Below are 25,663 nucleotides of genomic sequence, written 5' to 3' on the forward strand. Positions count from 1 at the left end.
CTAGAGGACGGCCAAAGGAAGCAATTCTTTTTTTTTTTTTTTTTTTTTTAATTTTTTTTTCAACCTTTATTTTTGGGACAGAGAGAGACAGAGCATGAACGGGGGAGGGGCAGAGAGAGAGGGAGACACAGAATCGGAAACAGGCTCCAGGCTCTGAGCCATCAGCCCAGAGCCCGACGCGGGGCTCGAACTCACGGACCGTGAGATCGTGACCTGGCTGAAGTCGGACGCTTAACCGACTGCGCCACCCAGGAGCCCCAGGAAGCAATTCTTTACACAGCAACTAGCTCATGTCCTTCCATTTCCCATCCTACTACCGCCCCCCCCTACCCCCACCCAGTATGGCCCGAGGGTCACTTTGAACGTAACTCAAGACAAACTTCACAGTTCCTTTATCAGGCTGATTCCATGAAGCGAGAAACAGTCCAGAAGGCTTTTGGACCTTAGGAGGGTAGTTCACAATTTCCAGAGCCCCATTTCATTGGGTAAACAGTACGGCACAAATGGCTATAATTTCCCTGGGGAAAGGAGGAAAAGCTCAACGGGATGTGAGTGACGGGGCGGGGGGAGGGGGGTTGGGAAGCAAGGTCCCCCAAAAGTGCTTTCCACCAGCGTCATTGAGGGTGTAATTGTTTCATTGTTTCCTCACTACGTGACGCAGAAGCTGCATGACCCAGAAGCGTAAACTCGCTGCTAGGAAACTGGAGGGACCTTGAGTTACCGGCCAAGCCCCCGCAGCCTAAGCTCACGCGGGGAGGAAGCCGGCTGCCTGCACGTGCTCCGGTTTCCCTTCCGCTGACCGCGACCGGTCCACCTTTTGCAGATCGTCTGGCCACCTTCTCTCCTTCCGTTCCTCCAGCCAGAAGATTCTACTCAACCCATCGTTGACCATTCTACAAAATGGTGCCCTCGATCATCTCGGCTTCAGGGCTTCTTTTAAACTAATTCCGGCTTTGATGAATCTCCCAAAGGCTGGTGGGGAATGGTTAAAACAGATTTTACGATCCCAGTAACTGAAAGGGAAGGGAAAGGGAAAGCGCTAGAGAAAAACGGAGGGAAACTAGGAGGGTGAGGAGGCGGAAGGGTGACATAAGGGATATACACAGAAGCTATGTTTTAAGATCTCCCAACTTTTGAAAAGCGGGAGAGGGCGAGTTCTCGCTAGCTTCCAAAAATTCCAAGACTTTGGGGGAAGGTGGAGGAAATAAAGCTCTTGCGAACTATGAAAGCGTTTAGCTACCAGTCCGACTAGAAGATACCGCGATGTTATGACTAAACGTACGCGATTTAGTGAGGCAGAACTAACGGTACTGATACTAGGTTGCTGGGGGCGGGGCGGGGCGGGGCGGGGCGGGGCGGGGCGGGGCTGGTGCAGAGGAAGAAGACGTACGACTTACGTGCTGACGTACAGTCGTGGCTATATTACGGTTGTGGTCAAACGTTGGGCTTCAAAGGGCTTTTAGTTCTCTTATGAGACTGTTCCTGTTCTGCCACTGTAGGCTTACAGTGGGGAAACTCAGAGTTCTCCTTTCCTTTCAGGCATAAGTCGTGTGGTGATGGAAAATGCGCCCGAGCTGGACCAGCAGGTAAGTCGAAATAAGCCTTCCCGTGCTGTCTCCGTGGACTTCTTTCCTAGTTTAACGTGACTTGTGGCGCAATAGTAACTAGCCGCCTTTCGTTTCCCTTCTGTCCCGGTGGTTTTTGGTGGGGGAACTGTGAACGGAGAGGGAAAGCAACTGTCTTAAACCATTGGCCATAGCGAAGAAGATGAGGGTGTAACATTAATGTCGGTAGTAGCTGTTATTTGGCCCGGGTTCGACTTAAGGGATTGTAACTCGGCGGGCGCACAATGGCGGCTTTGTGTGTTCGCGCTGTCGCAGAGACGCGCATGTGCGAGTACCCACTCAGTAGTAACTGGACAGAGGTCCGCAAATGGGGACGTTTTTTGGTCATACGGCTTTGGTTTTCACTGGTTGACCTTTCCTGGCCCGGAGATGCCGTTGGTATGTAAGGAAAGAGTTGGTTGTAGCCAGGGAATGGGGACGGAGCAGGGGGAAGGCATGGAACTTCTTTCAGGGTAATGGCGGCGGTCTCCTTTGTTCATGCTGCGTGGCTGTACAGCGTGCACCCTACTAAGAGAAGGTGCAGGCCTGCAAGACCTGAACCGGTAACTGGCTTTATAAAACTCTTTACGAAATGGCTGTCTTGTTACTTTGCGGGCCCATATTGGCCGCGTATCTCAGCCGAGTACTAAGGATGGCGGGGTGGTGTTTCCGGACTGGAAAGTTTTGTGACGCAGAAAAGCCGGAAAGGGAGACTGGGGAAGGAAGGGAGGAATGGCCGCCACGTGCTTCCCTTGACCGGTGTCCGGAAATAATGGAAATTAGACGCCGGGTAGCTCTTTCTCAGGTTAGTGGTCTGGAACTGCCATATTTCTTTCAGTTAATACAGAAAGTCACTGATGGCCATTTAGCCATTGATGTGGATTTTTTGTTTTTGTTTTATATGTCCATAGGTTAGGAATAGGACGTTGGAGTGCAGACTGGAAAAAAACTCGAAAAGTGGTTTGGTAGGGCAGATGAGCTTATTGTTACTGACTTCGATACGCGTGAGGAGAAAGACATTGAGCTAGGGCAAATCGAGGGCCTGTCTTTAAGATTTTAGGAATGCGGAAAAGGATACGTGATCTGTGAGAGGGAATAGGTTCGTTTTCCGTGGCAAGAATATCCGTTTCATTATAGCGGTATTCATCCAGAGAAAATCACCAGTGAGTCGTGGGGACTCATGTGAACAGCTTGCCTCGTACTTTTGTCTTCCACGTTTTACGTAGTTGAATTAGGGCATAAACCGTTCACCAAAAAAATACTTGGGGAAGTCTTGCTAAATTCTGAAACAAACCCCACTGACAATAATGGATTCCAGATTTCCGTGTTGTTTCTCAATATATTGGAGAGATTTGATGGTTTGCTCCTAACGTTACACTTGTGTAAAGGACTGCAATTTGCTGTGAGCCTGGATAATGTTAAAAAGTGCATTGGAAATTGAAAATCCGATAGCAAAAACAAAATTGTATTTGTAACCTTTTCTTTGTGGATGGATTCCCTTTAAACTTTTGATAAAACTATGTTCTCTCGGTTAGCATTTAGTAGTAAGCAAATTAGGCCTGGTAAAGTGATAGTATCTTAACTGATGGTGTGTGTAATTGGTGACATCTTGGACTTTCAGTATAGTGTTTAAAAATTATTGCACAATGTATTTTGCAAATATGCAACACTGGCCTTCGCTTCGTTTTTTGTGTGTTTTTTAAATTTTATTTTGACATGTAATTCCTATTTGAAAGTAGTTCTGAGTTTATTGTTTCATAAAACCTGATAAAGCAAAATAACCTTTTTTCTGTGGTATTGAAACCCATTGGTGAGGGGACAAGTAGTAATTTGAAATTAAAGACAATTTTCTTTAAAAAGCCTTGGATATTAGTTGTACCACTTAATAGCTTTGTAACCAACAACCTCCCTGAATTTGTCCCCTCTCTGAAATGGTAGAAATAAATACTGCCTTCAGTGTAGCTGGAGTTAAATGATGGAGTCAAAGTGACACGGTATTATTCATCACCTATTAAGTGGTGGTGGTGCTGCTGCTGCTTAGGAATTATCCAGAATTAAACCCGTTTGCACCATTTTAGGAATAAATTAAGGAATCTTAAAACTTGTCTTAGCATTTTTTCAGGTTTAATTTTTAGGTGGTTGGTTTTGTGTTTGTTGTTTTGTTTAAAGAATATTTAGATTTAAAATAATATAAAATGGGAAACCAGTGACTTTGAGAAATTGATGTAACAATTTAGTTTGGTGATTGAAGAGCATTTTGCTGGGAAAACTTGTTTGGGATTCATGTGTTTGAACCATCTTGGAAAGTTTTTGTTTTTGGTTTGTTTGTTTGTTTGTTTTTTGAGAGGGGGGAGGGGGAGGCGGGGCTGAGAAAGAGGGAGACACAGAATCTGAAGAAGGCTCCAGGCTCTGAGCTGTCAGCACAGAGGCCAGTACAGGGCTAGAACCCACAAACTGCAAGATCATGAGCTGAACTGAAGTCTAGTGCCCAACCAAGCCACCCAGCTGCCCCATGTTTGTACCATCAACAGATTATACTGCTGGCATCTGGGTCTTGCCTTTTGTTTTCCGCACTTTTTACATGCTTAAAAGCAGGGAAGCTAGCTAGTAAATACTACAGAATAGGACTGGAATTTAGAACTCATTTGTCTTTTGCAGTGCTGTCTGTGTTTCATTTTCTCCCCCTTATTGTAGTGTGTCAGCATGTAACGTGTTAATATCTCTCTTCTAGTTTGCTGGTCTAGACCTGAACAACTCTGATAATCAGAGTGGAGGAGGAAGGACAGCGAGCAGTAAGTTTAAAAAAAAAAAAAGCTTTTTTACTTGAATCTGCTAAGAACTTAATATCTTACTTTGTTTACTAATTTTAAGTTGAAATTTTCCCTTTTTCACCATATAAATATTTAAGTGTTTTGGCATATCTGTATAATAAAAGAGATTGGTTCGTTCTCTTTGAGTTAAAGGCAATGTCATAGTCCCATTTTTAGGAAACGAATTGGTAACAGTATGGATTCTGGCATGAAAGAGGTGAAGGACACTCATCCCTCTTGTGAAACTGACCTGAACTATGTTAAACTAATAAAGGGAACCTGTACGTTTACATATTACAGCTATTGTTACCAATGATGCATAATGAAACAGACTTTAGGGTAGCACTAGGCTCTACTGATTCCTGGGTTGTAGTTAGAATTTTAAATGTCTGCTATATTAAATTGAAAAGAGTTCTTTTAAAATGGTATTTTGTGGGGGTTTTGTTTTATTTTTTAAATTTTTGGGGGGTTTTTTTTTTGAGACTTGATAGAGTTTACTATTTTAGATAGAAGTTGACAGTTTATTTGGCAGCAGATCTGTATGTTTGGTTAATACATACTTAGCTGTCTTTGGTACACATTATTAAGATGTCATTATGCTGATAATTTGGGACACTTAATTAAATCCAAAGAATTGGTTAAAATTTGGATATCAACCCTGGTTGACTTAGACTTTGTAGGTTAAATGCTTTTATTTTTTTTTTCCTAATTTTTTAAATTAGTTATTTAATTTTGAGAGAGACAGACACACAATGCGAGTGGGTTGGGGCAGAGAGAGAGGGAGACACAGAATCCGAAGCAGGTTTCAAGGTTCTGAGCTGTCAGCACAGAGCCCGACGCGGGGCTTGAACTCACAAGATCATGACCCGAGCCAAAGTCGGACACTCAACTGACTGAGCCACCCAGGTGCCCCATTTTATTTCTTAATCACAAACTAGGCTGTTGACTTAATTTAGGAAGCTCAAGGTTAAAAGTATCAGTTCCTTCTTGGAATTCTTTAGCTTTCAACTGTTTATATAGTATGGTTTTCCTTTTACAGAAAAGAAACAGCCCTTTTTGGATAATTTACTGCATATTTTTTTTCCTTGTCATTTTTGTTACAGTAACTGTTATCCTTGTTAAGAGCTGTAATTAATAAAACTTTCTGAAATAGGGGCTTGTGTGTATGAGAGCTCTGTGCTCAATGTTGGGCTTGAACACAAGACCCTGAGATCAGGAGTCGTGGCTCCACTGACTGAGCCAGCAGGCACCACCAATTTGTATTGAGAAGTTTTCTTAATATGTTCCCAAATTTGCCTAATTTATGCTGCTGCCCCTTGCCTTTTCCTTCTCTGTATCTTTTTGGTTTAGGATAAAGACTGTTATGTAAGGTATTACCCATTTTTATTTAGATTTCCCCATTGTTGTGTGTATTTTGTGTTTGTTTTTTTTTACATTTACTTATTTTTAAGAGACTCAGAGAGACAGCACAAGTCGGGGAGGGGCAGAAAAAGGAGACACAGAATCCAAAGCAGGCTCCAGGCCCTGAGCTGTCTGCACAGAGCCTGATGCGGGGCTTGAACTCACAAACTGTGAAAGCATGACCTGAGCCAAAGTTAGATTCTTAACCAACTGAGCCACCCAGGTGCCCCTTCCCACCATTGTAAGATAACTCAGAGAATAGAACTTTGTTTTGCTTCAAGTTTTTATGAGAGAAAGGGAGAGAGAGCATGCAGTTAAGGGGCAGAGAGGAGAGAGAAAATTCCAAGGACGCTGTCCAACCCAGGAAGCGTGATACCACCACCTGAACCAAAACCAAAAGTGAAAGATGCTTTACTCACTGAGCCACCCAGGAACCCCAGGAGAATAGAAGTGTTAAGTTTGTTTTCGGGGCACCTGGGTGGCTTGGTCAGTTAAGTGTCCGACTTCAGCTCGGGTCATGATCTCACATTCCATGAGTTCAAGCCCTGCATCAGGCTCTGTGCTGACAGCTCAGAGCCTGGAGCCTGCTTCAGATTCTGTCTCCTTCTCTCTCTGCCCCTCCCTTATGCTCTGTCTCTCTCTGTCTCTCAAAAATAAATAAACATTTATGGGGCGCCTGGGTGGCGCAGTCGGTTAAGCATCCGACTTCAGCCAGGTCACGATCTCGTGGTCCGTGAGTTCGAGCCCCGCGTCAGGCTCTGGGCTGATGGGTCAGAGCCTGGAGCCTGTTTCCGATTCTGTGTCTCCCTCTCTCTCTGCCCCTCCCCCGTTCATGCTCTGTCTCTCTCTATCCCAAAAATAAATAAACGTTGAAAAAAAAATTAAAAAATAAATAAACATTTAAACATAATTAATTAATTAATACAAGTTTGTCTTCTGGGACCACCAGTATTTATTTTCTTCTTTCCCCCCTACTACCTCCCCCTCCCCACCCCCTCCCAAGTGTATTTATTTTTGAGAGAGCACACAAGCACCCATAAGTATAGGGAAGGGGGGTAGAGAGGAAAGAGATTCAGGCAGGCTCCAAACTATCAGCACAGAGCCCGCTTGCTGGATGGCTTAGACATAGTGAACTGTGAAATTATGACCTGAGCCAAAATCAAGAGTTAAGTGCTTAACTGACCATCACCAGTGTTTTAATAGATATTTTTGCAAAAAGTTGTATCTTTGAGGATATGATTTTAGTTTTCTCTTGCAGAAGGACGCTATATACCTCCTCACTTAAGGAACAGAGAAGCCTCCAAAGGTGGGTAATTGTGCAACTTTATGTTCATCTTTTCTGTGTTTACATTAGATAAGTTAGTCAAAGCCTAGGGAAACATGAGGTGTAACTTTAAGGAGTGTATTATACACATTTTTGCCCTTAAGCTTCTGTTTTCTGTTTTGCCCTTAAGCTGATTCAGCTGCTGTTGAGTAATGGATATTTCATTTCTTCTGACCTACTTTGAGCCCAGAGTTTCACTACTTTTTTATTGTTCTGTTTTTAACGTTGAAAACATTTCAGTTTGAAAGGAGAATGTGCCCTATTTTATAAAACTAACTGCAGGACAATAAAGTCCTCCATGAAATGTTGCCACACTGAAAATGAGCTATTGAACAGTATTTAACAATTGAAGAATTGCAATTATGGCACAGTCAGTAGGATGGAGTGTTGTCTGATTTGTTGTTGTTTTTTGTGTTTTGTTTTTGTTTTTTGCCTCAACTGCTTCATTTGAAATGCTTTGTCTGAAATGTTTTGAAAACACCTGATAACTCTTAGCACTGAGTTTTTTCACGTAGAGGGATAGTGTTAGGATGATAATATTGAGTGTTGTATGTTCACTATCATGAATGATCTGAAATTATCAAGAGAGAAAAGGTCAGGAAAAGTCAAAAGGAAAGATGGTGGGTAAATGGGGCAGGTATTTGGGGAGAGAGAAAATAAACTGGCTTATGGATTTGGCGGGTGCTTTTATACATCGTCTGTAGTTTATAAAAGTGTATATATAAAACCACAGGGTCACTTACAGCTAATAATAGGATTTTTCTTTCCAAATTGCAGAAATTATTTCATAGTGTGTATTCATTTCTCAATGTATGTGTCTAGAATTGCATCCAGTGTATATTAAATGCTTCAAAGAGAATGGCAGCATGGCAAGAAATGGAAGAGACTTTAAAACATCTTTTTCTTGCTAATAAAGGCCATGGTCAACTAACCCTAACTATAAAGCAGAGCGAAAGTAATGTCATTACTTAGGGAGCTTCAAAACATGAAAGAAATGTCTGAATCTAGTTGAGTTCTCAACTCCAGTGGGTTTACTCTTGTCACCATTTGATCAGTCTGTAACTTGCTTTAGAGGTATGTCCATGTAGAAATTAGGCAAGGATGATAGTTTCTTTTTTCCCTGGTATACTTAGCTCTTCCTGAGCTGAAAACTCTTACTGTTGGACTTAGGTTTTCACAATAGTGTAAGTAAATTTCTGTTGTTAGCACTGAAACAAAGCTTTGGCAATAACCTCAGTGTGAAAGTCCATGCTATTTCGGTAAATTGAATTCTTTGTTTGTTTTTAAGTTTGTTTATTTTGAGAGAGACTAAGGCAGTGCACGTGGGGAACGGGCATAGAGAGAGACATAATCCCAAGGAGGCTCCACACTGTCAGCATGGAGCCCAACATGGGGCTCAAACTCATGAAACCATGAGATAATGACCTGAGCCAAAACCAAGAATTCCACCTTAACTGGCTGAGTCACTTAGGCGCCCCTCTATTTACTGAATCTCTTTTAAATGGTGTTAAACTAAGCCAGATTGCTTTTTTTTTTTTTAATGTTTTTTATTTATTTTTGAGGCAGAGAGAGACAGAGCATGAGCAGGGGAAGGGCAGAGAGGGAGGGAGACACAGAATCTGAAGCAGGCTCCAGGCTCTGAGCTGTCAGCACAGAGCCTGATGCAGGGCTTGAACTCACAGACTGTGAGATCATGACCTGAGCCAAAGTCGGACACTCAGCCCACTGAGCCACCCAAGGCACCCCAAACCAGATTGCTTTTTTATGTATTGAAGATACTCACTGACTTGTTATATTTATATTTGTTGGCTACCAACCAAGTTGTCCTCATGCATCTGACATATTTATTGTTACTAGTAATTATATAGTGTATTTCTTAATTTAAACTTTTCTCTGACTACCTGAGATAACCTTTTATTAGGTTAGAAATTTCAGAATGTGTATCATATACATTATATGGTATATACCTTAAGTTTTATCAACGCAGAGCTTTGTGAGATTCATTTTTAAAGATGCAGCATAACTAAAAAGCTTACTTAGTTTCCTTGCCTACTGCCTTTGAGGTTAAAAATTGTGGGGAGGCACTTGGGATCCCTCTGAAACCAGTTACACTTTTAAAAAGGTATTTTGCCACAGCCTTATATTCCAATAATTTTATTGGAATAGGCTGCTGTTTCGTTCTTTTTGGTGTATAGGAAAGACACTGAAAGAATGGAATATAAATTGTTACTTTGATAGTGGCTATATAATTGTATATTTGTATTTCATGTAAATTATGTTAGATGTGATATATATTAAGTTCACTGTCCTTGCTGAGAGGATGAAGTGGCTTTGCTTTACACAATAATTTCTGGTGGAAAAGAGAATTAAAGATAGTAAAAAATTCTATTTGCTGATGAAACCAGTTATTTTAAATCTTCTATTTTGATAAAAGTAATTCTATTGATGTTTGATTCCAGAAGGATAAAATAAAAGAGAAGCTGTGTATGTGAAGAGCTTATTTTTTCAAATAATCTTACTCATGTAAGAGTGCTGTCAGCTTTTTTTTTTTTTCCTTAACTTTTTTTTGAAGGATTCTATGATAAAGAGAGTCCAGGGTGGAGTTGTAGTAAAGATAAGGATGCCTACAGCAGTTTTGGATCCCGAGATTTAAGAGGAAAGCCCAGTTACTTCAGTGATCGTGGAAGTGGACCAAGGGGAAGGTAAATTATTGAAAGTAACAATTTTAAGAATCAGCTCTTAGTTTGATATATTCTCATTCTTTGTCCTTTTATTGATCTTTAATCACAGTGTTTTCCCTAACCACAAACCATCTTTTTGTTACTTAATTTTAAGCAAAATGTTGGTTTATTGTCAGCGATGCAAGGTTTTTTCCCTAAATTTAATCTGTTAAATTACATGCAATAAGCTTGATTCCCACCTTCCACCCCCATAGTATGAGGGAAGAGTCTGATTATATGCAATAAGAATATGCTATTTGACATGATCTGTGTTTTTACTAAATTATTTTGTAGTATCCCTGCAGTTTAAACACAGTTTATGACCTCACAAGTATGATGAATTGATCATAAGAGCTTTGTGTCTGTGGTCAGTCCCGTATTGTTTTTCAGTACTAAGAATAAAACTCTAAAAGCGTGTCACATTAGTGGATTTTATTTTATATCCACGTATAACTAGGATAACTGATGTTATCTTTCCTGGAAGTGAGTGTATTTAGATTATCACGTTTAAAGTGAAGGTGTTAAGTGCATTCTGGATGTAAGTTCTGTAAAACTTAATGCTTAGCATATGAGACATTGATTGAAGCTGTATATAATTTTATATAAGGTAAAAGTGGATGTGGGTTTTTTTTATTTTTTTTCTCTTTTTAAAAAAAAAAAATTTAACGTTTATTTATTTTTGAGACAGAGAGAGACAGAGCATGAACAGGGGAGGGTCAGAGAGAGGGAGACACAGAATCTGAAACAGGCTCCAGGCTCTGAGCTGTCAGCACAGAGCCCGACGAGGGGCTCGATCTCATGGACCGTGAGATCATGACCTGAGCCGAAGTCGGCTGCTTAACCGACTGAGCCACCCAGGCGCCCCAATGTGGGTTTTTTTTAAATTGAAGATATGTAACTTATACGTAACAATTAATTAGAGAGCCTTATTTCATACAGGACATTGCCAGTGTTGAATTTTTGACATCTTTGAAAGGTACTTGTGACCAAACAATTCAGTTAATACACGGTACATATCTAGAGAAATACTATGGTATTGGTTAAGTAACATATTTGGATCATTTGCTTGTGCTGTTCAGGTTTCATGATCGTGGACGGAGTGACTATGATGGTATTGGCAGTCGTGATAGGACTGGCTTTGGCAGATTTGAACGTGGTGGACACAGTCGTTGGTGTGACAGATCAGATGAAGATGATTGGTCAAAACCACTTCCACCAAGTGAACGACTAGAGCAGTAAGTTTTTGACACATGTGGTGACTGATAAGAAACTTACAATCTAGTATAACCTATGTAATGATCATGTGATTACAGGGAACTCTTTTCTGGAGGAAATACTGGAATTAACTTTGAGAAATATGATGATATTCCAGTAGAGGCAACTGGAAATAACTGTCCTCCACATATTGAAAGTGTAAGTTGTTTTTTTTGGCATTTTAACAGTTCTTTGTTAACCATTTAAAAGTGTCATTAGTTTGGGGCGCCTGGGTGGCTCAGTTGCTTAAGCCTTGACTTCGGCTCAAGTCATGATTTCACGGTTTTTGAGTTCACGCCCAACGTTGGGCTCTGTGCTGACAGCTTAGAGCCTGGGGCCTGCCTCAGATCGTGTCTTCCTCTTCTCTGCCCTCCTCGACTGTGCTCTGTCTCTCTCAAAAATAAACATTTAAAATTTTTTTATCTTTTCATTAGGGTATAAAAAAGAGACTGAGATTTTTTTATTTATTTACTTGAGAGAGAGAGAGAGTGAGATACTGGGGGAGAGAGGTAGAGGGAGATAATCTTAAGTGGCCTGACATGGAGCTCAATCCCACAAACCATGAGATCATGGCCTGACCAGAAATCAAGAGTTGGATGCTTAGCCACTCAGGCACCCTGAAGAGACTCAGATTTTATGTCATCATAATGAACTATGCTGAAATACAAAATGTGTGAAAATATATTAATCCTAAAGTAGTTTATTTTCCTTTTTTTAAAAGTTTATTTTCTTAAAAACTAGTGTGTGCAACCAAAAGTATATAGTCTTAAAAACCACCATAGCACTTTTAAGATTATAGGAAATATGTAAACACAACCAAAAGCAGCAATAAATAAAACTTGTTTTTGTTGTCCTATTAGTACAAAACAAATGGCAACAGATAATGGCGTGTTTGACTTGCTTCTTCTTTGACAGTTCAGCGATGTTGAGATGGGAGAAATCATCATGGGAAACATTGAGCTTACTCGTTATACTCGTCCAACTCCAGTGCAGAAACATGCTATTCCAATCATCAAAGAAAAAAGAGACTTGATGGCTTGTGCCCAGACAGGTAAACTGACTCCATGAAGAATTAAAGCTAATATCTCAGTTGGGCTTGCTCTAAAACTAGTACTTAGTACAGGGAGGGTCTGAGTTCAGCCTGATTTGGAGTTAGATAAAGATTATTTGGGGAGGTCTTATCAAGAGCCTGGGACCCGTAAAAATATAGGTGGGGAAAGGGAATTGTGCCTCTCATTCTCCAGTATTTTGGGAATTGGACGGGGCAGTTTAGTTCTGTATGAGAATTTTACAGTAATAAAAGAGATGGCAGAACTTTTTCCGTGTGTGTTAAACTTCTATATAGAAAAAGGAAACTTCAGTCACTGCCATGTGTAATATATTTCCTTCTTTAAGGATTACTTTTTTTTTTAACGTTTATTTTTGAGAGAAAGAGTAGGGGAGGGGCAGAAAAAGAGGGAGAATGGAAGATCCAGAGTGGCTCCCTACTGTCATTGTCAAGCTGGACGCATGGTACAAACTCCAAAACAATGAGGTCATGACCTGAGTTACAGTAGGACGCTTAACCAATTGAGCCACCTAGGGATTACCTCTTCTTAAGTGTGACTGTTAGGCTAAATCTGGCATGTGTTTTTATTTTATTTTTGAAAATTTTTTGCTAATTTTTTTTTTTTTTAAGAGAGCATGCAAGCAGGGGAGAGGGACAGAGGAAGAGAGGAGCATCCCAAGCATGCTCCACACTTAGCGTGCAGTCCAACACAGGGCTCAATCCCACAACCCTGGGATCACAACCTGAACTGAAATCAATGATGCCCCTCCAGTGTCTATTTTTAGGAGTAAAATTTTATTGCAGGGTGGGGGTGTGCCTGGTGGCTCAGTCATTTGAGCCTCAGGTCATGATCTTGTGGTTGTTGGGTTCTAGCCTCTCATTGCACTCTGTGCTGATAGCTCAGAGCCTGGCACCTGCTTTGGATTCTGTGTCTCCCTCTCTGTTACTGCTCTACTTGCTCTCTGTCTCTCAAAGATCAATAAATGTTTAAGAATTTTTTCATTAAAAAAAAAAAAAAGTTTTATTGATGGGTGCCAGCCTGACAGCCAGTGGAGTTTGTGGAACTTTTAACTCTTGATCACAGGATTGTGAGTTCAAGCCCTATGCTGAGCATAGAGATTACTTGGGAATAGAGATTACTTAAAGAAAACTTAAAAATTAAAAACACACAAAGTTTTATTGGCACAATTAAAACCAAGGCTTTATTGTGCAAAAGTAGAGACCAGTGCACAAAGGACTTCACTGTTAAAGTCTTAAAAAGTTTGTGGACTCCTGTTGTACATACCAATAGTATATAGAAATGGAAGTTGATGCCATGGGAGAGGCAAGGTGATTGTTTTCATATATCTTAAAATGTAAAGAATTGAGTATTGGCATAGTTTAAAATGGATTACAGAATTCATTTGGCATTCTTTGCTTGATTTTGTAAATCTATTTTCTCAAAATATTGGGCATAAAATAGAATTTTATTTCACTGAAAATGTATTTGAAATACAAGGTTTTTTTTGACAGGGTCTGGAAAAACTGCAGCATTTCTGTTGCCCATCTTAAGTCAAATTTATAGAGACGGTCCAGGCGAGGCTTTGAAGGCTGTGAAGGTAAAGATTTCCTTATGAAATAAGTTGTCCTAGAAAAAGTTTCATAAATATTCGTTAAGACTTTGCTAAGCAACGCTAAATACGTTTTAATTCCTTTTGATTTTCAATATATATTTCTCCTGAAGACCTATTTTTGGTTATAATCCTTAAACTGTTATAGAGGTCATTTTACTGTGATGAGTTTTTTTTTTTTAAGAACAAGAGTCAGGGTCCTTGAGTTTAACTTATAAATTGTACTCCTTTCTTAGGAAAACGGAAGATATGGACGCCGTAAACAATATCCAATCTCCTTGGTTTTAGCCCCAACAAGAGAATTGGCTGTACAGATCTATGAGGAAGCCAGAAAAGTAAGTATGCATTGCTTACAGAAAAGTAAGTATGCATAACTGATGATTGTTAATTTTCATTCATTCTAATAATTTTTTTTTTACGAACATCTAATTATTTGTTTATAGTTTTCATACCGGTCAAGAGTTCGTCCTTGTGTTGTTTATGGTGGTGCTGATATTGGTCAGCAGATTCGAGATTTAGAACGTGGATGTCATTTGTTAGTTGCCACCCCAGGACGGCTGGTGGATATGATGGAAAGAGGAAAGATTGGATTAGACTTCTGCAAGTATGTATTATGTATGAAATGTGACTTCTTTTACACTGATGGTCATTTTGTAGTGTTTCAGAAATACTGTTTTAACATTAAAACGTAATTTTAGTGATTAAACCTTTAACATAGTTTTTGAAAATCAGTTTACCTGTACTATTCATTGGGACACAGTTAAATATTACAGGATGTATGGGTTTCACAAGTGTTAAATTGTGAGGCCAATATTAGAATGAATATTATATTACTAGGTTCAGTGGTCACTTCTCATCAAATTCTAAAATGAGTACTTTTCATAATAGATACTTAGTATTGGATGAAGCAGATAGGATGCTGGATATGGGATTTGAACCTCAGATACGTCGTATAGTTGAACAAGATACCATGCCACCAAAGGGTATTCGCCACACTATGATGTTTAGTGCTACTTTCCCTAAGGAAATACAGGTATTGTCTGGTAAAAATTTTTAGAGCATTTGCAAGTAAGCATTTTCAAGATAATTTTACATTTTTAAGTAGAGTATAAGAAGTTTTTTTTCCCCCTTTTGCAGATGCTTGCTCGTGATTTTTTGGATGAATATATCTTTCTGGCTGTAGGGAGAGTTGGCTCTACCTCTGAGAACATCACACAGAAAGTAGTTTGGGTGGAAGAAGTAGACAAACGGTCATTTCTTCTTGACCTCTTAAATGCAACAGGTAAAGTTAAAAATAAGGGCGGGGGCATGGTTCAGTGGGTTAAGCATCCAACTGTTGATCTTACCTCAGGTCTTGGTCTCAGAGTCCTAAGTTCAAGCCCTACATTGGGCTCCACACTGGGCATGAAACGTAGTTTTAAAAAAACAGCCTTATAATGGTATTTGCATCTCTTTAGCTCCTAACCTTTTTTCTGTTCACTTTTCTAAGCAGTTAATACTTATTTCTGTGTGTTTATTTACTGTGTGCAAAGACAACTAAGTCACTTAATACTTGGATCAGGTAATGATACTGAGTTGCTATTGGTAAACCAGACCTTCTATATAATTTTTCAGGAAAGAATTCACTGACCTTAGTGTTTGTGGAGACCAAAAAGGGTGCTGATTCTTTGGAGGATTTCTTATACCATGAAGGATATGCTTGTACCAGTATCCATGGTGACCGATCACAGAGAGATAGAGAGGAGGCCCTTTACCAGTTCCGCTCAGGAAAAAGCCCTATTCTAGTGGCTACAGCTGTGTGTATATATTTTTTATTTAAACATGTTTGAGTGTTGCTTTTTTTTTTTTTTTTTAACAAAAGTTATTTTTCAGGTGGCAGCGAGAGGACTAGACATTTCAAATGTGAAACACGTAATCAATTTTGATTTGCCAAGTGACATTGAGGAATATGTGCATCGGATTGGCCGTACAGGACGTGTAGGAAACCTTGGTAAAGTGTTTGTTATGAAATCTTAAATACTAGAACTTAGTTTTAAGGTGAAGCTGACATCTGATGTCAGCTAAAAATTACTGTTAAAATCTCCAATGGTGGAACGCTTGGCTGCCTCAGTTGGTAGAGTATGTGATTCTTGATCTCAGGTCATGAGTTTGAGCCCCACGGTGGCCATGAAGCTTACTTGAAAACAATTTAAAAACATCTAAATCTCTAATTTGGTTACATTGCAAATTGTAATGTCATATTTTTTTGTTCTATTTATGGTTTAACATACAAAAGTGAGAAGATTAGATTACTTTATGGAAAACTCACCTTTCTGTACTTTTTGGACTCTTATAGGCCTTGCTACCTCATTCTTTAATGAAAGAAATATAAATATCACGAAGGATTTGTTGGATCTTCTTGTTGAAGCTAAACAAGAAGTGCCATCTTGGTTAGAAAACATGGCTTACGAACACCACTACAAGGGCAGCAGTCGTGGACGCTCGAAGAGGTACAGATTGCTTTGCGCAGGAAGTTGTATCCCAGGTTAACTAAAACACTGCCACTACTTGCATACTTTTGGCAAGAGATACTAGAAATGGTGACAGGCGCCTGGGTGGCTCAGTCAGTTAAGCATCCAACTTTTGATTTTAGTCAGGTCACGATCTCATGGTTCTTGATGTCAAGGCCTGTATTGGACTCTGTGATGACAGTGCAAAGCCTGCTTGAGATTCTGTATCTCTCTGCCCTTCTCCTGTTCATGCTCTTCTGCTGTCTCTCTCAAATAAATATTGAAAAAATATATATCTAAAAGCTATTTTAAAAATATAGAGAAAAAAGAAAGGAAACTAATGGTGATGAAGAGTTAAGTGTCAGCTCTTACCTGCTGATGGCTTTGGAAACGCTGTTACAAGAATTGACCACAGTGGTAATAGAGTTGAAAATCTGGTACCGAAAAATTGGTAATGGTCATTTTAATTGAATTGCATACTCTTAAGCCACCCACAATGTTTTCCTTTTCATACTAGATTCAGCGGAGGATTTGGTGCCAGAGACTATCGACAAAGTAGTGGATCCAGCAGTTCTAGCTTTGGTAGTAGTCGTGCAAACAGCAGCCGAAGTGGTGGAGGTAGTCACAGCAGCAGCAGAGGATATGGTGGAGGTAATGTTAGTTTTTCCTTTTTACTTTGGGCATGTGCTTCCCCCCCCCCCCCACCCTTAAAGCATAATTTGTCAGAAATTTTATTTCCAAAGAACACAAAATCAGTGCAATAACATTTTTTAAATTAGGCTTCAAAGAGATAGAAGGAAGAAACTTAAAATGGCTGACCTAACTTTTCTTTTCACACATTTCTTAATAGGTGGCTATGGAAGCTTCTACAACAGTGATGGATATGGAGGCAATTATAACTCCCAGGGGGTTGACTGGTGGGGCAACTGAATCTGCTTTGCAATAATAAAGTCACCCTTTCAAACAAGCTAATATGGAAACCACATGTAACTTAGCCAGACTGTATCTTATAGCTTCAAGACCTTGCAGTACATTACCAGCTGTGATTCTCCTGAAAATTCAAGGGAGCTTCAAAGTCACAAGAAGAAAGGAACAATTAGCAGCCTTATTCAGAAGTTGGTTTGAAGATTTAATTGCTGTAGTTGGGAAAAACTCCCCTCCTGCTTATTCTCACCCCAAATTGCATTTATAGTTTTGTGGCTGAGGATCATTTGTTTGTTAATGTACTCTGACTTTAACTTTAGACAACTTATTATTTTGATGTCCTGTTGGCTTAGTAATGCTCAAGATACCAGTTGTTTTGAAAAAGTAAGTTTATTGAACCTGGGCTAAAATCAGACCTTGGCACACAGGTGTGATCCAACTTAACAGGAATCATCAATTCATCTGCAGATATTAATGAAGGAAAAACAGTTAGTAGCCTGCATTAGGAATTTTTGGTTCTTGCAGACTGGGGAGAAAAACATCTTAAGGCAGATTTAGTTTCTAATGTGGCAAACTGTACTAAGTTTAAAGTTCCGACTTGCTCACTCTATCCTGGATAGGCACTTAGAATCTTGTAGTTTTAAAATAAGCCATTCCAGTCAGGATATGACTTGAATGAATACATTTATATATTTTTCAAAGCATTATTCAAAGTTAATAGAAATAAATACAGCAATTTCTCTTTTAATATTTAGGTTATTTTAAGCTAAGCAAATGTGGGCATAGTACTACAGGAAAAGTTTACAGGTTTGATTAAAAAAAGTGTTGGAGGGAAATTTCTTCTAATTAGATTATTTTAATGCCTGCCGTAAATATAATTGAAATGCTAGAATGGCTGACCATAGAAGTCCAGTCTTTTATGGACCTGGTTGGATTTTGGTTTTTAGTGCATGCTAGTGTTGATGTTTTTTGGTCAAGAGGATGTATGAGCAGGACGGATTATGCAGCAGGCTTTATTTTAATGCAGATTCACATTGCTCTCTTTAAGCTGCTTGGAAATGTTAAAAATGGCTTACACTTGTAGACTTTGTAGATCAGAAGAACAACAAACTGAAATCCTTGAGATCACACAGGTTGGATAGGTACTAAACTGCATAAGATGTTATTCCTATATAGTGCAGTTTTAGTCTGTTTTAGTTGCACAGGTTTCCATTGTATTTATAGTCTCTTTATGATAAATTTGGCCAAAGATTATTGTCCACTACTAAAAATGCTTCTGCCACATGGACTTCTGTGCTAATTTTATGGCCAGAACAGTGATCTTTAAAAACTAAACTTTGTGATGGCATAGCAGGCAAAAATTTTCTTAAAAGTGCAATAGATTTTCAAGTATATTGTGCCTTGTTCTAAAAACCACGAAGTAGGTGCACTTGACAGTATTGAGGTCATTTGTTATGGTGCTATTTCAATTAGTGTAGGTTTAGACTCTTGTACATTTTGCCCATAACTTTATACAAAGTACTTATTTTATTGCACATTCAGAGAATTTTATATATATGTCTCGTGTGCGTGTCCTTAAACTTCCAATCTTATTTTGTCTCTTGGAGATTGTTGAACACAGGTTGTTTAGTACTAGATTCTAACATTTTTGGGGGGACCAAGGAATGATAGTTGAGAAGAAAACTTTGCACACGTCAGATTTTAGATACTTTTTGCTGCTAGTTTGTGTAATATTTATTGAACATTTTGACAAATATTTATTTTTGTAAGCCTAAAAGTGAATTCTTTGAAAGTTTTAAGAAACTTGACCAAAAGACAGTACAAAAACACTGGCACTTGAATGTTGAATGTCACCGTATGTGAAATAATATATTTCGGGGTAGTGTGAGCTTTTAATGTTAAGTTCTATTAAACAATTGAGTCAAATTAAGCAGACCCGGCATTGGTGATGTAGCTAGCTATAACTTTCTGACAAAATTGAAGACAAAATTGGCAACTTGAAATTAAAACATGCCAAGGTTTTGATATACTTGTCTTAAAATATTGAAGAAACACTTCCAAACATTGATATGAAGTGTCCATGTTTCTCAAAGGTTCTGTGAGTTTTGTTTCGTTATGTGTTTTGTTTGGTTTGGTTTTCCTAGTGACTGTCTGGCCTATTTGCAAAACCTCATACATGTGGTTATCTTTGTGTGTTGCCATAATTAGTGACTTTTACATTCAGTTTTTTTTCATCCAGCAACATTTTCAGTAAATAAGATTAGGATTTAAACTCGCTGAATGTAGACATTGAACCTCAAGTCACTGTAAGTTGCTTATTGTATTAGTTTTAGATGCTAGCACTGCATGTGGTGTGTTTATTCTGATTTTACTAAAATAAAAAGTTGAACACCATCTTTTGCTGTCATTTGTGGTTTAATTGTGAGATGTTGAAATGGTACTGTTAGCCTGGAGGAGTGGAAATCATTTCTTGGTTAACCATCAAAGCTGTTTATGAAATGCCTCCTCTTCATGAAGCCAGTGCTGTGCTTTTTAGGTATTGGAATAAATGATAAAGGTGGTGTGAGATTGGAATATGTAGAAGCAGGATTTTTTATTACAGGTCACAAGTGTAAAAGGCTTATATAGAGCATTTATTACATTGATTTATGTAAGAATAAAGAATAAATTTGGGACCACCTGGCTGGCTCAGTTTATAGAGCCTGCAACTCTCAAAGTTGTGAGTTCAAGCTCCACAAATTAATTTTAAAAAAGGAAATTTATTTTAAATTTACAGAAATTTAAAATATAGAAATTAATTTTAAAAGAAAAAAATTGAAACAGATGAATGATAGCAGAGATGGCTTGGGTTCCCAGACTCCCAACTTTGGTTTGTTCTGTTGTGTCTCAATTATTACCACATACTGGTGCAGGCAGCCAATATCATTTAATGTAAGAACTAAACCAGGTTAACATGTTAACATTACAATAAATATTTTGATTTTTTTTTTTTTTAAAGTGATTCTGCCTTTTGTCCCTTTGGAACTTACCTCTCCTTACTGGAGGGTAATAAGCACTATCCTTGGATAGGAGATTGAGTTCTTAAAATTTATATAAATGAAGGCAGTCCTTAAAATTTATATAAATGAAGGCAGAGCTTTTAATTTTTAACTCCGCACTTGTGAGATAAAATATGTCTAGTGTAGGGAGAGCAGGGGAGGGACAGAGAGATGGAGACAGGCTATGAAGCTGGCACTAAGCTGATAGCGAGCCCAATGTGGGGCTCAAATTTACAAACCCTGAGATTATGACCTGAGCTTACCTGCCGAGGCACCCAGGTGTCTCATGTAGTTGTAAGCTCTAATGATTTATAGGATACGTTGTGTACTGAAGAGTTGGGTGGTTTCTAGCTAGTGGTTGTTGGCAGAGAGAGAAGACTATTAAAGAGGGACTATGGTTTTCCTGAAACCAATATTGCAGTATGTTAAGTAGCTTGAATTTAAATTAAAAAAGAGGGTGGGGAACTGTGCTTTGGGAACTTGTGAATCAGGGAGAGCTTGGATTCAACTCCAAATGCAGCATTCATAGTAGGAATTTCTATTCGAGGCAGAAAATTCCTAAGACAGTAACAACTATGGTAACAACCTAATAATAGTGATTCTGGATAACAGGACTCAAGCTGAAAGCAGACCAGGGTCGTCATATACAACACTGGGTTGGTAGCATTGAAAAAACATGTCATTGAAAACATTTTGAGGATGAGATTCTGGCTAGCCTGGCTTTGGGTGCTGGGTAAAATTAGCCCAGAGACAAACCTGGAAAACCAGAAGTTGCCCAGTTGAAAAATCTCCAGGAGCCTGATTAGATCAATTACTAGTAGTTATGATAGACCCATTTCTTTTGGGTGCATTCTAAAGTACAGTTGCTAGGTTAGATACCACCAGCCTTCTATCATTTTGGACTTCTCCCATAGTTTGAAGGAGCTGGTTATTCCACATCTTTAGCTTTATACTTGGCTTATTTTTTATTTTAGATTCTAAGTAGGTGTGTGTTGGTAACTACTTTTATATGTTCAAATGTTTATTTTTGGGAGAGAGCATGAGCAGTAGAAGGGCAGAGGAAGGGAGACAGAGCATCTGAAGTGGGCTCAGGGCTTCAGGGCTGTCTGTAAAGATCCCAACACAGGGCTTGAATTCATGAACTATAAGATCATGACCTGAACAAACGCAGGACACTTAACTGACTGAGCCTCTATTTCGTTTTAAGTTTTATTTTTAAAGTTTATTTTCAGAGAGAGTGAATGGGGAAGAGTTGGCAGAGAATCCCAACCATGCCTTACACTGTGAGCACAAAGCCCAACATGGGGCAGCAACTGAACTATGAGATCATGATTTCAGCTGACAGCTCAGAACACTGAACTGACTTGAGCCACCTACGCACTCATTTATTTCATTATTCACTACACCCAACAGGACTTCTCAAGACCCCAAGATAAAGAGTTACATGCTCTATGAACAGAGCCAGCCAAGCATCCCAATATTTTATTATATCCTGATGATTAGTTCTGTACGCTTGAACCATTTTGTTTAGGTTCATGCAGTCAGAAAGAATTTGGTGTTACCAGTTAGTAACTTAGATAATAGCCAAAGGGGATTGGTAGCTGAGATATGTTTTTCTAGAAAATAGTAGTATATGAAGTTGGGTTAACACAATGTTATGCATGAGTTGTTGAAATTTGGGTACTTCAATAAACATGTTGATGCTTGAAAGTTTTCTATATTAAAAGTTTAAAAATAAGAGGTCCCTGGGTGGCTTAGTTAAGCATCCAACTTTGGATCTCAGCTCAGGTCATGGTCTTAATGACTGATGAGTTCTAGTTACAGCACAGAGCTTGCTTGGGATTCTCTCTCTCTTTATGTCCCTTATCAGTTTGTGCTCACTCAGAAAAGTAAATATTTTAAGTTTAAAAAGACAATAGAACATATTCTGTGTGAGAATACGGCAGTGAAACTAATAGTAACTAAAAGGTATTTTACTTAACAGTTTAAAAATTCTCCCAATCTTGAATGTCACTCGCTTACTATGCCTGCTTGCTATGTATTGTATCTGTCTCCTTCACTACTCAGAGCCCGTTCAGAAGTTAGTAGGGTTTTCTTGCCTTTTTAATATGACAGTTCATTTTTCCAAGTTCTAGGGATATCATTTATTCTAAGCTTCAGAAACTTGGATTTAGAATCTGGGACCCATGGCCAAAAGTACATATTCCTCTGAATGTGTTCTTGTACTAGGGGAATGAGAATAGAAATTACCTTGAAGAAAAGTAGCTTGAAGAGGAGAAGAGTGAAGAGGCATTCTCTGGTATGCTGATTAATGAATGTTCATTTTTCAGGCATAGGTGCAACAGAGAGGTGGTAATACATTGATGTACATTTATGATACATTTTTTTCTGTTAACACTGAAAAATGTTGACTACCAATATACCAAAATAGTTTGGTAGTCCACTGTCTCTTTTTGTTTTGCCAAGAGTGCTTGATTGCAGTAATCTTAATGAACAGGTCTAGATTTTTAAAGTTTATTTCTTTTGAAAGAGAAGGGAGAAGCGGGAAAAGAGGGAGAGAAAATCCTAAGCAGACTTTTTGCTGTAAGTGCAGAGCCCATTGTAGGGTTCAATCCCATGAACCATGAGATCATGATCTAAGCCAAAATCAAGACAGACACTTAACCAACTAAACCACCTAGGGGCTGCAACAATTTTCAGCATTCCTGAGAATCCATGTCATTTTATATTCACACCAGTGCAGCTATGCCATTATATTCCATGTCCACTGAAGAATAGTGACATTAGGGGTGGCTGGGTGGCTCAGTCAGTTGAATGTCCAACTTCATCTAAGTTATGATCTCACGGTTCATGGGTTCGAGCCCTACATCAGGCTCTGCTGGTTGCTCAGAGCCTGAAGCCTCATTTGGATTCTGTGTCTCTCTCTCTCTCTGCCCCTCCCCTGCTCTCAAAAATAAAATTAAAAATATATATACTGGCTTGAAATGGTTACTATTTTAGCAGAAGAACAGAAGCATGACCAAGAAAACTGCCTTTTGTCTTGTACTTACTGTATTGTCCTTCTGGAACATGTTCCTTTTCCCTGTGACCAGTCAGGGGACAAAAAAGATAAGGGGGGGGGGGGCACCTGGGTGGCTCAGTCGGTTGAGCGTCTGACTTCGGCTCAGGTCATGGTCTCACAGTCTGTGGGTCTCTCTCTCTGCCCCTCCCCTACTCATGCTCTGCCTGTCTCTCTCTGTCAAGAATAAATAAACAAACAAAAAAGATAAGGTACACAAGTCTTATGGAGCCATCTCCCGTTATCATCTTTCAAAGTGCTCTGGAGTACCAGTGTTTGTTTGTTTGTTTTTAACGTTTTATTTATTTTTGAGACATAGACACAGCATGAATGGGGGAGGGTCAGAGAGAGATGGAGACACAGAATCTGAAACAGGCTCCAGGCTCTGTGCTGTCAGCACAGAGCCCGACCCGGGCTCGAACTCACGGACTGCGAGATCATGACCTGAGCCGAAGTCGGACACGTAACCGACTGAGCCACCCAGGTGCCCCAGTACCAGTGTTTTCAATGTCAGGTGCTATGGTGTGAAATGTAGGCTAAAAACTGCTCTCAAGAGACTTGCCAGTCCAGTACGTAAACTATGGGATTCATGTTTGTTTCTTCCGATACGGGCAGCTTCTAATCCAGGCTCCGAAGAAGGCTAAAGCTGTGGGCATACAAATGTGAGGGTCTCCCTGACCTTTGATGATGTTTAACTAACTGTTCACTAGGGAAAATTCATGGAATATCTTGGGTTTTTTTGTTTTTTGTTTTTTGTTTTTTTCTTGTCTCATACCTCAGTCGCCCTAAGACTGACCCAGTACATTATCTCAGGATACCATTGTTAATTGTTAACAAAAGTTAAGTGTGTCCATTGATTTTTTTTTTTAACGTTTATTTATTTTTGAGAGAGAGAAAGAGCACATGTGAAGGGCAGAGAGAGAGAGGGGGGGAGACAGGATCCAAAGCAGGTTTGCCACTAACAACAGGAAGCCCAATGAATGCTTGGACCCATGACTTGAGCCACTCAGATCCTTAACTGACTGAGCCACCCAGGTGCCCGCACTGATTGTTTTTTTTTAAGTTTTCATTCCATAGGCACAAATTAATGCACATCTCAAGCCAAGAATTAAAATTCTAAAAGGCCTCCAGTAGTTGAGAATTGAGTCTTCTATATGAACGATTACTTACTCTCAACAACTCTATACAGATCCAATCTCAAAATGTAAAATTATTATGGAAATTTTGCTGCTGTCAGTATGTACACACTCAATCTTTGAGTTTAGTAATGGCCCAGAGGGGAAAAAAACGCTCTCTCCTCTAACCCACCTCATAGGGAAACTGCCAAACAAGACTGGGGAGACATAGACATAATGTAAGTGGACAGGAGGTGAAAGAACAAGATAATACTGTATTTAGAAAAACAACAAGACAGTTTTAGTTGCTTGCCAACTGAGTTTCTGAACAGTAACTATTAGTCTGCAAAATCCAGCATGTTAGTAAGACAATTTCTAACCTTTTGTTTTTGCACATTTTTGTGATACTTTTTTTTACAGCAGTAAGTTTAAAAGTTAGAAATAATGATGCCCTCTGGGGTGAAGGGCATATTCTTTCCTGTCCATACATAAAGATAATGCATGTCTCTAGACAAAAACAAATGAGTTTGATTACTGCCCATGATAAAAGATTTAAGCTCAGTGTTTTCAGTTTATCTGATGCAAAACCAACAGTGTTCTGTGTGGTATCCACTTGTTCCCTTGACAGAGCAAAATCTTAACAGGAAACTAAAGGTTAGTTTATATCACACTTCTGGACAGCAGTTACCAGAACTTTCCAATTAGTAACACAATCACATGGAGTCATTGGGCCCTGCCGTTAATCATTTTCCAGGTAGGGGGTGCCTGGGCATTTCAGTGGGTTGAGCGTCTGACTTCAGTTCAGGTCATGATCTTATGGTTAGTGAATTTGGGCCCTGCATCCGGCTCCATGCTGACAGAGCAAGAGCCTGCTTCAGCTCCCTTGGCCCCTTCTCTCTCTCCTGGTCCCGCACACACATATGTACTCTCAAAAACAAAATAAACATATAAAACTTGTTTTACAGACAATATGTAATCTGCCAATTTATATCTTTTTTACTCAGCACATTCAATTTCTGATTCACTATGGGCTTCCATGCTGACTGCTGCCAACCTCCACCTTAATAAGTGCCTGACAATATTTAGCAAGACCCACCTGTGTCTAGTTAGACACCAGTCATCAAATGCTTAAGAAAGACCTATTAGATATGCTACAATGTGGGGAAGATCAATATAAAGCATGAGTATACACAGACATTGGGCTCTAAGACAGGTAATCTAAGAAAACAGCCTAAGAGTCTCCTTACCATACAACTTTTGACACCCAT

General features: G+C 39.3%; 1 protein-coding gene across 1 annotated transcript in view; it reads left to right on the forward strand.

Annotated features, from left to right (window-relative positions):
- LOC121024771 (ATP-dependent RNA helicase DDX3X-like) overlaps window positions 1–19,578 on the forward strand; it is a 21,569-nt gene extending 1,991 nt beyond the window's left edge. Inside the window, exons 2-19 of the mRNA XM_040466998.1 lie at window positions 824–975; window positions 1,540–1,586; window positions 4,336–4,396; window positions 7,074–7,121; window positions 9,712–9,841; window positions 10,939–11,094; window positions 11,173–11,272; window positions 12,029–12,164; window positions 13,674–13,759; window positions 14,008–14,106; window positions 14,215–14,375; window positions 14,660–14,804; window positions 14,909–15,053; window positions 15,386–15,567; window positions 15,644–15,761; window positions 16,107–16,260; window positions 16,778–16,911; window positions 17,111–19,578. Coding sequence (XP_040322932.1) covers window positions 824–975; window positions 1,540–1,586; window positions 4,336–4,396; window positions 7,074–7,121; window positions 9,712–9,841; window positions 10,939–11,094; window positions 11,173–11,272; window positions 12,029–12,164; window positions 13,674–13,759; window positions 14,008–14,106; window positions 14,215–14,375; window positions 14,660–14,804; window positions 14,909–15,053; window positions 15,386–15,567; window positions 15,644–15,761; window positions 16,107–16,260; window positions 16,778–16,911; window positions 17,111–17,190 — 2,134 coding nt within the window. The 3' untranslated portion in view covers window positions 17,191–19,578. The remainder of the gene's footprint in view (window positions 1–823; window positions 976–1,539; window positions 1,587–4,335; window positions 4,397–7,073; window positions 7,122–9,711; window positions 9,842–10,938; window positions 11,095–11,172; window positions 11,273–12,028; window positions 12,165–13,673; window positions 13,760–14,007; window positions 14,107–14,214; window positions 14,376–14,659; window positions 14,805–14,908; window positions 15,054–15,385; window positions 15,568–15,643; window positions 15,762–16,106; window positions 16,261–16,777; window positions 16,912–17,110) is intronic.
- The last annotated feature ends 6,085 nt before the right edge of the window (window positions 19,579–25,663 follow it).

The sequence above is a fragment of the Herpailurus yagouaroundi genome, unplaced genomic scaffold (genome assembly GCF_014898765.1).
Source record: "Herpailurus yagouaroundi ecotype Mexico unplaced genomic scaffold, PumYag 67120, whole genome shotgun sequence".
Classification (NCBI taxonomy): Eukaryota; Metazoa; Chordata; class Mammalia; order Carnivora; family Felidae; genus Herpailurus; species Herpailurus yagouaroundi.